The sequence below is a fragment of the Primulina tabacum genome, chromosome 1 (genome assembly GCF_025594145.1).
Source record: "Primulina tabacum isolate GXHZ01 chromosome 1, ASM2559414v2, whole genome shotgun sequence".
Taxonomy (NCBI): domain Eukaryota; kingdom Viridiplantae; phylum Streptophyta; class Magnoliopsida; order Lamiales; family Gesneriaceae; genus Primulina; species Primulina tabacum.
The window spans coordinates 55513670-55527548 of record NC_134550.1 but is presented as its reverse complement, the minus strand read 5'-3'; the positions used below and the strand labels follow the sequence as shown (position 1 = coordinate 55527548).

General features: G+C 36.9%; 3 protein-coding genes and 1 pseudogene across 5 annotated transcripts; 3 read left to right on the top strand and 1 right to left on the bottom strand.

The window, feature by feature from the left end:
- The first annotated feature begins 190 nt into the window (after positions 1-190).
- Positions 191-4392, top strand: LOC142551623 (nuclear transcription factor Y subunit C-1-like). Of its 3 annotated transcripts, none has more exons than XM_075660970.1 (2): positions 191-1010; positions 4153-4392. In XM_075660970.1, the coding sequence occupies exon 1, from the start codon at positions 341-343 to the stop codon at positions 1004-1006; it is 666 nt and encodes a 221-aa protein (XP_075517085.1). In that variant the 5' UTR covers positions 191-340; the 3' UTR covers positions 1007-1010; positions 4153-4392. The 3 variants fall into 3 exon arrangements, with proteins under 3 accessions (XP_075517085.1, XP_075517078.1, XP_075517067.1); XM_075660963.1 differs by lacking the exon at positions 4153-4392 and adding an exon at positions 3621-4124; XM_075660952.1 differs by having other exon boundaries at positions 198-1010; positions 4171-4392.
- A 390-nt stretch (positions 4393-4782) lies between these two features.
- Positions 4783-7702, top strand: LOC142551591 (uncharacterized). The gene is made up of 3 exons (XM_075660906.1): positions 4783-4944; positions 6790-6946; positions 7472-7702. The coding sequence occupies exons 1-3, from the start codon at positions 4942-4944 to the stop codon at positions 7516-7518; spliced, it is 207 nt and encodes a 68-aa protein (XP_075517021.1). The 5' UTR covers positions 4783-4941; the 3' UTR covers positions 7519-7702.
- A 177-nt stretch (positions 7703-7879) lies between these two features.
- Positions 7880-9606, bottom strand: LOC142551584 (exocyst complex component EXO70B1-like). The gene has a single exon (XM_075660895.1). It carries the CDS (start codon positions 9311-9313, stop codon positions 7925-7927), a length of 1389 nt encoding a protein of 462 aa, XP_075517010.1. The 5' UTR covers positions 9314-9606; the 3' UTR covers positions 7880-7924.
- Positions 9607-11221: 1615 nt separating this feature from the next.
- LOC142513651 (bifunctional riboflavin kinase/FMN phosphatase-like) lies at positions 11222-13056 on the top strand (annotated as a pseudogene).
- The last annotated feature ends 823 nt before the right edge of the window (positions 13057-13879 follow it).

Below are 13879 nucleotides of genomic sequence, written 5' to 3'. Positions count from 1 at the left end.
AAATGATAAAGTTTTAATTTCTATGCACATCATGACAATAAATAAGATATTTTTATTGGCATGGCCATATTTCGTCCAATCAAAACCAAGAATTATCGATAGCATATAACCATTGGCTTAATTATTGCCATGTCTGTACGACCAAGCACACACTATTTATCCTCCTCTCATCCACGCTGAAATCACTATCTCCACTCCACCACGAGAATTTACTTTGTACTTTGTTCTTCACGAGTTGTACTCTTTTATTGCCCTGCCATTCCTCTTCCCATATCATCACTCCTCCCTTGCCAAACCTATTCTCATTCATCCTCGTAATCTTTTCCTAGGAGAAATCATAATGGAAAACAACCCGCAGCAGAGCTCGGCGGCGGGAGCGGCGGCGTACCCACCTGCAGCGCCGTATCACCACCTCCTTCAGCAGCAGCAACAGCAACTACAGATGTTCTGGAATTACCAGCGCCAGGAAATAGAGCAGGTTAACGATTTCAAGAACCACCAGCTCCCATTGGCTCGAATCAAGAAGATCATGAAGGCAGATGAGGACGTGCGCATGATATCCGCGGAGGCGCCAATCCTCTTCGCCAAGGCTTGCGAGCTTTTCATTCTGGAGCTCACGATCAGATCTTGGCTCCACGCCGAGGAGAACAAGCGCCGTACGCTCCAGAAAAATGACATCGCAGCGGCCATTACGCGTACTGATATTTTTGATTTTTTGGTTGACATTGTGCCGAGGGATGAGATCAAGGATGAGGCGGCTGTGCTGGGTGGGATTGTGGGGCCCGCGGCCGGTGCAGGTGGAGTCACTGGTGTTCCGTACTATTACCCGACCATTGGTCAGCCTATGATGGGTCGTCCAGCTGTGGATCCGGGGGTTTACATGCAGGCGCCGCCGCCACCATCGCAGGCATGGCAGTCGGTTTGGCAGACAGCGGCTGATGATGGCTCATATGCCAGCGGCGGTGGTGCAAGCGGTGGTCACGGCAACCTCGACGGCCAAGGCTAACCCTGTAATTGAACGTTTCCTTTCCTTTGTTAATTAATTTTCATCATTTTTACTTGGATCTGGCGTTTTTGGAGAATTTGTAGGTGATTCTGTCAAGGGGCTTGTTATTTTGATTATTATTCTTCATGTTCGAATTTACAACTAGCGATGAGTCGATGCATTCTGGAAACACTGTTTGCAGTGACTGTATAGGTTGAGCCGTGGGCACTATATGTATACCGTCATAATGCAATTATCACCACCCATTCTGCAAATTTTAAATACCCTCTGACTTCTCCACTGCAGCTTATTGGAATGCTTAAGTCAGTTCTTGACATTTTTTCCTACCATTTGTTGCATTTGGTGGTCGAAGCTGACCTAGCTATAGACATCTTTCTTCCCTTCTTACCGTTCTTTCTATACTTACCGAATCCACCATGCTGTCTTCATTGCATATTAGATCAATGGTACACGACCTTTTTTACCTTATAATCCGCGACAAGATCATTCGGATGAACCGTGCTTGTGAGATGAGGACAATCACGAATATCAGTTACTACCGATACTTAGATCATTTTGCCTTTTCTTTGACCCGTTCATAGCTGATATATCAACTTTTCTATAGCAGATTTATTAACTGTTCCATATCGAGACTGTTCCCAGACGACTTATTAATTGTTTCATAACCGATTTATTGTTGGATCCACTGATTTTTACCCAATTGTTGTAGCATTTTTCACCTTTTCCATCCAAAACAAGTTCATTTTCATGAACCATGCTTTTGAGACAAACGATAGAACTATAGTTGAAGCTTAAACTTAGAAATATAACGTTAACACCAGCAAATTTAGCAAATTATGTCTATCCACAACCCAGACCATTTTAACTTTCCTAGGCTCATTCTATACTGATTTATCAGTTGTGGCATCCATTTCATACCAAGCTTATGCCATTCCACTTCCACCATTATTTTCCCAGTCAGTGACACTTCATCCGCCTAGTGTAACATGATGGACTAATAGAATGTAGCCTTTCGTCTTGTTCCATTCGCTACAAGGTTGTTCAACCAACCATACTTGTGAGACAAGCAATAGAACAATGGTTAAAAACTCAAAATATGAAAATTTAATCTTGTAAATATATTTTTAAAAATTTTAGGGACAATAACGTATATGATGTTATTGATAGTTTTTCTTTCCTTGAGGTTTTCAGTGGTCAATTTTGATATTTGACGGGTTTTTGTTTTTTTATTATGCAATTGTTGTTGCATATTGAGAATCTTTTCATGTTATGCACGATATTTGTGTATTCCTCCTATATGGTTATTAGTATATCATGTTGCAAAGTTGTATTACTGTGGTGACAATTGACACGAGCTTTATTTTTTTTATGGTTGTCCTACTTAGTACTTTTGAATGTATACTATATTTATAAAAGCACAAGGCGCACTACTAAACCTCATGTGCGTTGTAGAGTCTAGGTGCAAAGTGCTAGGCGAGGCACATGTTTTATTGAGATGAAGCATACATAGGAGTAGTGTGCTGGAATTTTAGAAGAGAATTTCATTTTTCATACTCCAACGTACTTTACGAACTATTTAATAACAATAAACAAATAGTCACTAGTCTCCAAGAAAAAAAATTAATTAGATTTATCTTGCATTTTATTTTGGATCTGTCCTATATCTAGGTAGCGATCAAAACATGTATAGGACCGAGCCTCACTATTCCTGGAGCCTAAGCACATGCGTGTGAGGTTTTTAGTTACTATGGTGTAGTATGTGATTGGTTCTTGAAACTGGGAGGTTGGTTTTTCACGTGATATTTGTGATAAATTATGATATTGCTTCTTTGTGTGATAAAATAAATGTCGTACTTCTATGACCCCGAAAACTATGATTCTGTCAGTCATGGTAGATCAAGATAATAGTTCGTTACAGCTCACAACAAGTTTCCTTCTCTTTTTTGGTATTAGGATCCAAAGTACTTCTTTGTGCTTGGCTAATTTGGTTGTCACTAGCTTAAAGGGTTTGATAGTTGTTAAGGGCTTTGCAAATGTCACTACATATGATACCGATGTACAAACATATGACTATTGTATAGTTAATGGAATTGTCAGGTTATGACATATACGTACACGGTACATCAAGGGGTTATAGAAAGAATGACAGGAAAGCATAATTTGTTGAGTCTTCTTATCAATTGTGGGATATTTCTTCCCCAACAGCTTATAAGGGATATTCTCATGGTAGAATTATATTAAATGTTGAGTTTGCCTCGTTCAGCTTTCTACTTTTGAGACCTGTAATGATCTACCTCCGTCTTCCACCTTCATCCCTAACAGATCAAGTGTGCAAGCATACCAAAAGAATTAGGTCAATAGATGAACCCAATGTTGGAAAATCAAAGAGAGCAACCTGGTGTGCTATGTGAGAAAATATTATTCATTTTAGCGAGCAACTCAGCAACCTTACATATTAAAGGAATAAGCTTAATAGATGAACTTGATGTTGGAAATTACAGCAAGCGTCTTGATGTTTTGCTATTTGAGAAATTTTTTTCATCTTACTGATATTAAACCCATTGGCATTAATTTGGTTTGGTGAGCATTGATGAAATGGTTTATTCGAGGAAAGATGCCAGGAGTTGCTAGGATTAAATGTAAAGAATTTAGAGGAAAAGGATAAGCATTTTCTTGGCCGAGTGGACATCAGGCCGGGGTGGTTACTTCTTTGGCTTGCAACTTCGCCATCCTTGCAAGCGCATGAGTAGGCACGAGACATGACGGAGTTCTATCTGAAAGTGTATAATATTGTACTGCTTGTGCAAACTATGTACTTGTTGCGTGTGAGGCTACAGTGTAAGCAAATATTTCCTGGATTAATTTCCCAACTAAAGTTAATTATGAACTCATTTAACAAACGTAACAGTCGAAAAAAAATTGCTTTGTTTAAACTCAGCTACCTTGTTTCTGTCATTAACTGTCCTATACTACTTTTTTCATCCTTTCTTTGGTGTACATTCATAGTTTGTTTATTAGACTATGGCTCCTTATGTGATTGTTGTCGTCATAATTTTATTTGGAGATTCTCATGCCTTGCAACAAAACTTGATCAACTTGCCTTTCTGCTTATAGAATATATGGATGCTTGCTGACATTGATTGTAGCAATCTTGTTTCTTACAGTTGAAATTCCGATGAAAAGGCCTCTGACTCGATGACGCTACATGAAAGTATCCCTGGATATGGGTGTTACTGTAATGACTTGATACTTCCGGAATTTGTATTAAAAAAAAGTTGATTTTGTGTGTAGGTACTCGAATTTACTTCTTCCAATCCATGTGTGGATCATGTTTTCAGTGCAAATTACTGAATTTTTTTATCCCATGATCTTGGTTCTTCAGTTTCTGCATATGACCAAATAAGGCGTGATTTGTATTTTTTAGGATTGTGCCTTGCATTCAACACAAGAAAACGAAAGAAATAACAATCGAATAATTCTTTGCAACATGGAGAGAGTAAATCGTCAATAAAAATCCGTTTGGTTTTAAAAAAAGTATTTCTTAAATCTACTATTCTATTATTGTTTGAATAAAATCATTTTTTACAAACCAGAATGTTTGGTTTTTTTTTTTTATGCATCTATTTATATTCAAAAATAAAAACAAATTTAATTAAAAACATTTTAAAAAATTGAAGTCTAATACTTCTTTATTGTAACTCACCTAACTAATTGGAAAAAATCTATAAATTTGATAGAAAAAAATTGCGTACAGAAATAGAAAATAAATATAAATAAATAAAAAAATGTGGTGGAAGAACAAATGTTTTGCTCCTCCTACCTTTTAGACAATCGAGAGAACTAAAGAAAGCCCCAAAGAAATTTATCCGCTATAGAAGATCGAAACTCTTGCTCGACGGTTCCCCAATAGCAACGGCAAAATTCCCCACTCAACCATGGTAAATTCTTTCATTTTGATTCTTTTTTCTTTCCACAGCTGATGTTTCGAATTTCTTTTTGCCCCTTTTTACACTGGTTGTATCACGGGGATTGATGGTTTCCAGACACCGTATCATTATATGCGTTTTAATTTTTCTTCGCGTTATGTGATTTGGGAATTTGAATCATAAATATGGATCGAAAATTCATTGGAAAAAAATTGGCCCTGGGGATGGATGAATTTTAGCTGATTGCCTGATGGGTTATCATGAGGGTACTGCCAGGAGGCGATATGACAGCTGCAGTTCTCAGCTGCGCTCCTTCCCTTCATGACACATCGTCTTCATGTAGTGTTGGTTTGTTCTTCAAATAATTGAGCCTTCGTGATTCGTCAATGTTGGTAAAAATATTTCCTAATGACTAAAACACAAATAAAACTCAAGATTCAATATGAAAATCTGAGTATTACTACTCAGCCAAGTGTTTAATCCCTTTACAAGGAAGAACTCTTGCCCCTAGCACAACCAATTCTAAATCAACAGAATAAACGTGAATGCCTCTGACCAGCTACTACTCCACATTTCATTCTCATTCCCTCGTACATCTAGATTCTTCCATGAGCTTGAGACTATTGGGCCTATGTCCAACATATTATGGTCCATAATAATAAAGTCCGTAACAGTCAATGCTTCATCAAGAATTTTGTCTATGTCCCCAACTGGAAAACGGAGTAGCATTGGTTTGGTCACCCTGAAAATTCTGTTCATCAATTCTTTCAATTCTGCTCGTAATTGTGGGACTCTTCCTGTCATCTTTGGTCTATCCCAGTTGTTTGTCATTAAAGAGAAGCCAAATCGCTCATTTGATTGATCTATGAATCTCCTAGCTGCTTCGAGAACAATTCCAATCCATACTTAATGCCAGATACTTCTTCTTGGCTGCTTGGATAACAATTCCGATCCGTTCTTAATGTCTGATACTTCTCCCCTTAGCGCATGGAAGGTCACCACCCGCTGATCAAATGATTCTGAGACCAATTGGAGAGAGAAAATTTTCTATTCTGTTTATTCTGTTGTGAATTTGTGATTGCCATTGAATTTCTGGGTGGTCTAGCTTAAGCACCCTGGTAATTGCTAGTAGACCTGGGTTCCCCATCCATTCCTACATTGGGTCGTTTTCCTCATGGGAGGAGGAGAACACTCCTCCAACATGGCCTTCATATCATCAGTTTGTAAAATTGATGGGTGGTCTGGCTAAACCACTAATCTACTGTTCACGTATATCACTTTAATAGTTAATGTAGCTAGTCGATTCTGCCTCTGATGTTGCATGAAGTTCAGCTCCAATTACGTATTTGCATCTGATGTCTCTTGGCTTCACTTCCTGCCTGTAATTTTCTTCTATATTTTTAGTTTGATTCTTTACTAGGAGCACAAACGGTAGAATTGTCTTTCATGAGATTTGATTCTGTAATGATGCATGCTTTCAGTCTGTCCAAACTTATTATGTAGGAAAAAAAAAAAGATGTCTATATTCTGGGTATCTATATCCAAGGCAAATTTATACGCACACACACGTGTATGCTACTCTTTAGATGAGTTGGTTACATAAGAAAATGCTGAAAAAATAATTGATGATGCAAGGTTTTGTTATTTTGTTAACTATATACTGATTAGCAAATATTTATGGTTCATATTAGTCTTTTTTCTTCTCTGTTTTGGAGTATTTAAGGATATGTTGTGTCCTACGAGCAAAACTAGTATACTTGTGGATTCTCATAAATTGTAGGGTGTTATAATCACAATTTGCAAATTGGATTGCCCTCTTTGTTAGCTTACAATGCTTTATTTTTCCTTCATCTTTAGACAACCTCAAGGCGTGTGGCTGATAGGAAGGTATTGAAATTTGAGAAGAACATAAAGAAGAGAGGTGTAACTGGTGAAACAATTAAAAAGAAAGGAAGTTCTTATCCTGTAGGCCCTGTGGTGCTTGGGTTCATCATATTTGTTGTTGTTGGATCATGTAAGTAGCTATCTTTTCCTGCGGATATGCATCATTTTCTGTCGTATGAGTAGAGAAAAAGCTTTCAGCTTTCACTCATGTACCATATTTTTAACTACCTTAATGCCATGCATCCATGTAACTTTGATTTATTGCAAAATTATTTGCTGAAACCTTTTTATCTTTTAAAATGCAACTCATTCACCAGTTTGTGAGCTATGTCCCTAAGGATGACCGATGTCAGTGGTATATTACACGAAACACCAATGAATATATCATCCTAAAAATGGTTTCTCTGAAATCCGGTACAACATTTAAATGATGTCGTGGGGAGACTATTGTAGTGAATATTTTGATAAAGCCGTCCCTGAAATTTTTATGCATCTCGTATGAGTCGATGCATTGGGTGCGATGATGATGTTCAGCGAGGGAAGGTGTATGCCTCTGTTTATCCCATCCCGATCCTTGCACGACTCCTAACAGCTATCTAATGTTAATCTGCTTCGATTGTTAACTGATTGCTATATGTATTTGTTATTTTTCCAGCCTTGTTTCAGATTATCCGCATGGCAACAAGTGGAGGCATGGCATAAATGTGTAGTGAAATTCGGCATTGTAGATTATGTAACTTGGGTGTGGTGTTCACTTTTGGCATATGGGATTTGATGTGAACTTCATCTCTTAGTTAAAGTTTTATCATGGGAGAGCCTTTTTAGACACTTTTACATCTTTTGGTATGACTTAATAATTTTATTATACAAGTGATTGTGTTTTATTAAGTGAACATGATTTATTATATTTTTTTTAGTATGATAAATTGTAGTTAAATTTTCATATTTTATTATTATAAAAAATCTCCTATCATAATTAACTTTACAAATCTCATATTTAAACAAAAACTCGAGAAACATAATATATGTAATACATAATATTCATATATTATATGATACACAACATATAAGTTTAGTCGCTATTAATATAGGGTATAGACGGTGAATTTTAGTAGGAAAAGACTTTTACCGAAATGGATATGCGGAGGTCTTCTCGAAGCTGAGGGTCTGGAACCTTCCAAGCAGCCTGTATCCTATAGATATGTTCAAAAATAGTATTAAAGTTCTTCAATCTTTCTTTCAAAGCCACCTTTGCTGCAAGACCTTCAACTTTCAAACAAGATAAGACCTTGTTCCATGCTGCTCTAAGATAATGTGTAGCATGTTGTTCGATCAGACCTTGTTGTTTTTTAATCCAGTCATCTCCCAAAATGTTTCGGAGCTTCGAGTCCTTCACCTTTTGTACAGTGTGAAGTATGTTGTTCATCAGAAAAAAATACCGCATTGCACCATCCGCATACATTCTCGATTTTTCCTCGAGATTTGATTCCAGACAAGTTATCAATGCCAAGAGGCGCTTGGCAACTAGAGACATGCGTGTTATCTCCAGATTATCATTATTCTCTTTTTCTAACAGTCCCCAGTTAATATCCTCTACAGTCTCCAAAAGTGAATCAAGAGTATCACCATAGTCTGCTAGCAATCTCGCATGGTGCATTACGAATCGAGTGAATGGATAAATCTCACCGTTGTTCTGCATGGGCTTCCTCGAAGCCTCCCCCTGAACAGCATTCTCGAACTCCACAAAATTCCCAATCGCAGCCTCACCGAGGGCATCTAACACTTCCTTTGCCTCAGCACACACCATATCCCCGGCATCTCCGTCCATAAATAGTGCCTGTAAATCTGGTATCACAGCAGATAATGCCTGATACATATCAAGAAGGGCAAACAACCTCTCAGTCGACCTTGTCCCAATTGTAACTGCCTCTCCAAAATCCAAAAACTGCATCACACACCCCTTGCACGTTTCCAAGAAGCAGACTTCCTTGATCGAATCAGACCCAGTAAAAATCTGATCGCATAAACGTCTCTCATGGGATAAAAGACCCCGAACAACTAATCTAAAAGCTGGAATCCATCTCCTTATCTTATCATCCAAGGACAGCCACTTCATCATCTGTACTTCCCCGATGCTCAGTTTCTCCGCCCCAAGAATCACCAGACGCTTGTCAAGAACATCACGGCGAACACTACAATAGACCTGGCAGCATTCCCTTTCATAACCAGATCGGATCATCTGATCCGCAATCTCCCTCAGATCAATCACTGCCTCAGGATGGATCAAGTCGAGGGAAGACATATCTCCATCAAAGCTTATACCTCTGCTGCTGACATCTTGAATATTTTCAATCACTTCATCGTAAAATAACTCAGTTGCATCAATAGCTGTTGCGGCCCCTGAGAAATCGAGCCAAGATCGACGAAGGCGCCTGGGATCGAGTGGGACAGTATTGCGGACCAGGATATGCCGGAAAACATCCTCCAAACAAGCCATCGAAAGCTGCAGCGTGTTGATTGAGTTTGAGTTCCTCGGTCAAATGGATGATCTCGTCAACTGCAGTTTCAGATTTGTTAATATTTAATGTATTGAAATTTCAGAATGCGCGTTTTATTTTAAAATTAATCACATGTAGATATAATATCTTTTATTATTGAGTCCTGAATCCTGATTCCAATTTTCCGCCGCTGTTTATGATTTATTTTACGTAAGACGAATTGATGTTTATTCAATAATTTCATCAAAATATCAGTAAATTTTTTTTACCACCAACAAATTCCTTAATTTGACTAAAATTATAAATCAATTAAAATTGATGCACTATCGAATAAGTTTTCCGAATCTACGCCATTGCTGGAGACAAAGGCGAAAACGCGCGCGCGCACACTAAACTTCTGTACGCTATCTTCCAATAAGCCTATTTGCAATGGGAATCGATCCCTCTTTCAGCTAGCTACTTATCTATACTTAAACTAATGGTATTAGTTCCCTTTCCTGTCAAACGGGCACAGATCTATTACATTCCGCAAGTTCAATGGAGAATTCATGTCCAAAGACTCGTCTTTTTGCTGTTATATTTGATTTGGACGTGACCCTTCTGAATACAGGTATATATCTCTTCAATCCCTTTTTCTTGGTTTCTGTTTTCAGTAGCTGAGCTAGCTTGTGTGAACTGACTAATATAAAATCTCTAACTTGGCGGCGTACCTCTAGTCGAAAATTTGATTTTTGCTACGTGTTTTTTGGATGCTGGAAGTCATGTGCTGTCATAGGCTGTCGCTGCCACTGTTAAAGTACATGTTTTTTTACTACATTCAGCATACTACGCATAACATGGAAAGAAGGGATGATTTATTGTATTCATTAGTTGTTACGGACTTGTCTGCCTATGTTCACGCTCAATCATTTCAAGTCTATATTATTTGTGGAGCGGCTTGTGAGTCATAATCATCCTTAATGTAATAGGAACAGCTTCTCAGTAATTACAAAATATGATGGTATTTGTTAATGCTTGTATCTTCTAATTTCTTGTACCGAGTCTGAGCTTGAGGGACTTGTTCCTTATTGTCAATATATTCTATGATGGATACTTTTAATTCCGCTTAAAAGTTGGTCACGGAAAGATAATGATATTTTTATTCACTCGAATGAATCTTCGCTTTACCAAAGCCAGTTGTGTTCCATTATCAGCTGCGATGCTCGACTGTTGGTCTAAAAATTATGTTCACATATTTCTACATCTGTGAGCTTTTAACTATCGGAGGCTCTCTGGTTGGCATCGTAGCACTTTCGAACAAGTATGTGAAAGAGTGACACTAGAATATGACTCTAGGTGATCTATTTCCTTTCATTGTCTATTCAAAACCCGTGCGACTAGATTTGTTATAAACAAATATATTTCTCCACTAAATAGCGGCTGAATTTTGGAAATGACGATTAAATGTAATTATAGTATCATAAATTTCTCAAAACCATCAATGTTTGTAGAACTTGATGAGCATGATTGATTGAACTGATTTTTATTCCCTACTTTATACTTGCTCAATATCATCCATTGTTTTTGGAAGGTGGAAAGAGGCCAAACCACTCCTCGTGCTGACCGTCTTATGAGACATCTTCGCAAACATGGAATACAGTTTCATTCGCATCAAGTTATTTGAATAAAAACATTGATGGAAAAAGGTCCCTTTTTCCCTTCATGACGGTAATTTTTTTACCTTATTAATATTTCTACCAAAGCACTCTATTCATTCATAAGGTTCTGTTTATCATTTAGAAGTATTATGTATGGTTAGTTGTAGCATTTTTTCAAGGTCACTGCCCTACACAGAGATTTGATAATTAATATGGTATTGATAACCTCATCGCTCAAAATCACTTCTAAAGGTATACGGTAATTTTGCAATGGGAAGAGTAATTTCCCAAGCCCATCAATTGCATGGTGTTGCTTTTCATAGGTTGGAAATAACGCTTTGTTACCATTCTTGGAAGTGATCAGGTAAAGTCAGGGAAGCCCTCTCCAGATATGGAAGTTGTTATATCATAGAGCCACTGACAAGATCTATCCATTGTGAATTGAGAAGTTTGCAATTTTCTTTTGTAAAGCTTCTTTATCATTGCTACTGCTACTACTACTGCCACTAATATAACCAATATCATTTACACATATATTATTGAGTTAATATCACATGTAGCACTAGCTTACTTTAAATGGCAAGGAAGCTTGCTTCCTTCTTGTTTTATTATCTCTTGTGTTATCCGATTATCTCTGATAATCAGATACATTGAAGCTGCAAATAGAATGGGTGTTGATCCACTGCATTGTCTTGTGATAGAAGATTTTCTGTAAGTTCTTATTACACCGTTTCTTAGCATTTGGAGTTTACCCTTCATGGGGGACATACCGGGTGGAGGTGAAATTGGGATCACCCAACCAATTAATCTTTTTTAAAAAAACAATTAAGCTTATTGGTAATTTGTCCAAAAGTCTATGTTTTGCCAAATATATTAAATCACCATCTCGGCCTCCATCATGCCATATCCAAAATCATGGGTCCGCCACTACCTCCATCATGCCTAATAACCTGCATACATTTTTTCTATTCAAAACTATTTTTCATTGTGCACCTCGATTTTAACAGAGTGGGGGTAAAAGCAGGAAAGTCTGCTCAAATGAAGGTAGTTGCAGCGCCACTGTGCCAGTCTCTCCAAATTGGAACGGATACGTTTTCTGTTGCAGATTCCACTCACTGGTAGAGTTCCGGCCAGAATTATGGGGTCTTCCACAATTTGTTGATTCACTGATGGTGTTAAATTCTGTGTACACATCTCTTTTGGGTGTGTTTTTTTTTTCAGTTTGAAATGGTTTCTCATATGTTATTGTCCTTGGAACATCTTTATACGTACAAATCCAGATGATTGCTATCTGTGCTCCCTGATCGAATCTGGGGCTCTACCTTGGCTGGGTCAAATTTGATGAGCAGGTCTCAAAGGCTGTGATCAGCATAGGTTGGTGCCTTATTTGTTGCAACTTCGAGAGAAAAATTGTGAGTTCATTACTTGTACCGCTCACAGTTCGAGGCATTTATGCTAATGAAAGCATTGTGAAGACTGCCATGTCGTCTTGAGTTCATTTTAACAACATTTGCTAATTTCCTTCTCAAAATCTAATCTTTTGTTAGGTAAACAGACGTGTAATCACATGCAAAATCCATTCACTGAAATGGTTCAGAATTTGGTTCACACATTTGCTTTCTCGTAGTTCTCACAGTGAATTTTATTCTCATTCAGAAAGCTTGTATACTAGATGGAAGCGATCACAACATTTACGATGGCAAGATGCAGCTGTTGATTGTGGACTACCTTCAAAGATCCATTACCGCGGTAAGCTACATTTGTCGATAAAGGATCGTTATTATTTGTTTGAAGCTTCTGCTAATTGCTTGAGACGATAAGCAGGGCAACGTATTGAACAACCTTGACACACTCGATGAAGATAGAGTGACTGCCGATGCTGCTTTGAGTTTGCCTGCATTTTCCCACAAATTATGCAAATCTTTCAAAGTGGAAGATTATGTTGCAGGAGATTTCTGTGTGTTGAGTGGGAAATCTAAGGATGTTCATGTCTGAGGTTTTCTTCTGTAGCTCACAAATAAAGGGTGCATTGATTGCAGATTCACTCTTCATTCTGTAAAATTATGCAAATTTGTATCGCAAATCAAATTTATACATGTAATGGTATCCCTCACGTCTTTATTCTTCAAATTTTCTTGAACTATCTCCTCGTAGAGATCATTTCAAAAAATAAAATAAAGTCCTAACATTACAAAATAAATTGTATTTGTGTTTATTAGACAGTTTATATTTGAGGTATTATAGAATTAGAGGGATATTTTGGTCCTCGTGTCTTTAAAAACAAGTTCAAGTTTTTTGAAAACTCAAAAATAAATAGTTAAAAATCAAGAGTAGATCTCTTGTGGGATGATCTCACGAATCTTTATTCGTGAGACGGGTCAACCCTACCGATATTTATAATAAAAAGTAATAATTTTTCATAGATGACCCAAATAAGATATCTGTCTCACAAAATACGATTCGTGAGACTGTCTCACACAAGTTTTTGCCAAAAACCAATAAAACAAAATTGAATTTACTGATTTGATTGTTTAACAGTGCCGGCTATGCTAAAAATATTACAAAAATAATAAAATTTACAACCAAAAAAATAGTATTACTGGCAAAATTGCTGTGTTCAACTATTATTAAATTTAAAAATTCGGTTTGGAAAAGTTTAGAAATCTTATTTTTATTTAAATTGGTTTAGCTGGTATTTTGTTTAACCAAAATTTTGATAATATTCTTATTTATTATGTTTAATTTTATAAAAATTTTAATATTATTAATTTTTTTTAATATTGATATTATTTGTTGTTTTAATTTAAAGGATAAAAATTAACAATTTTATTCAAATTAAAAATTTTATAAGAGAGCAGGTCGAATTTAGATATTTTGTTTTGTCAATTATTATTTTTAAAAAATAACCATCGGTATTTCAAATAAATT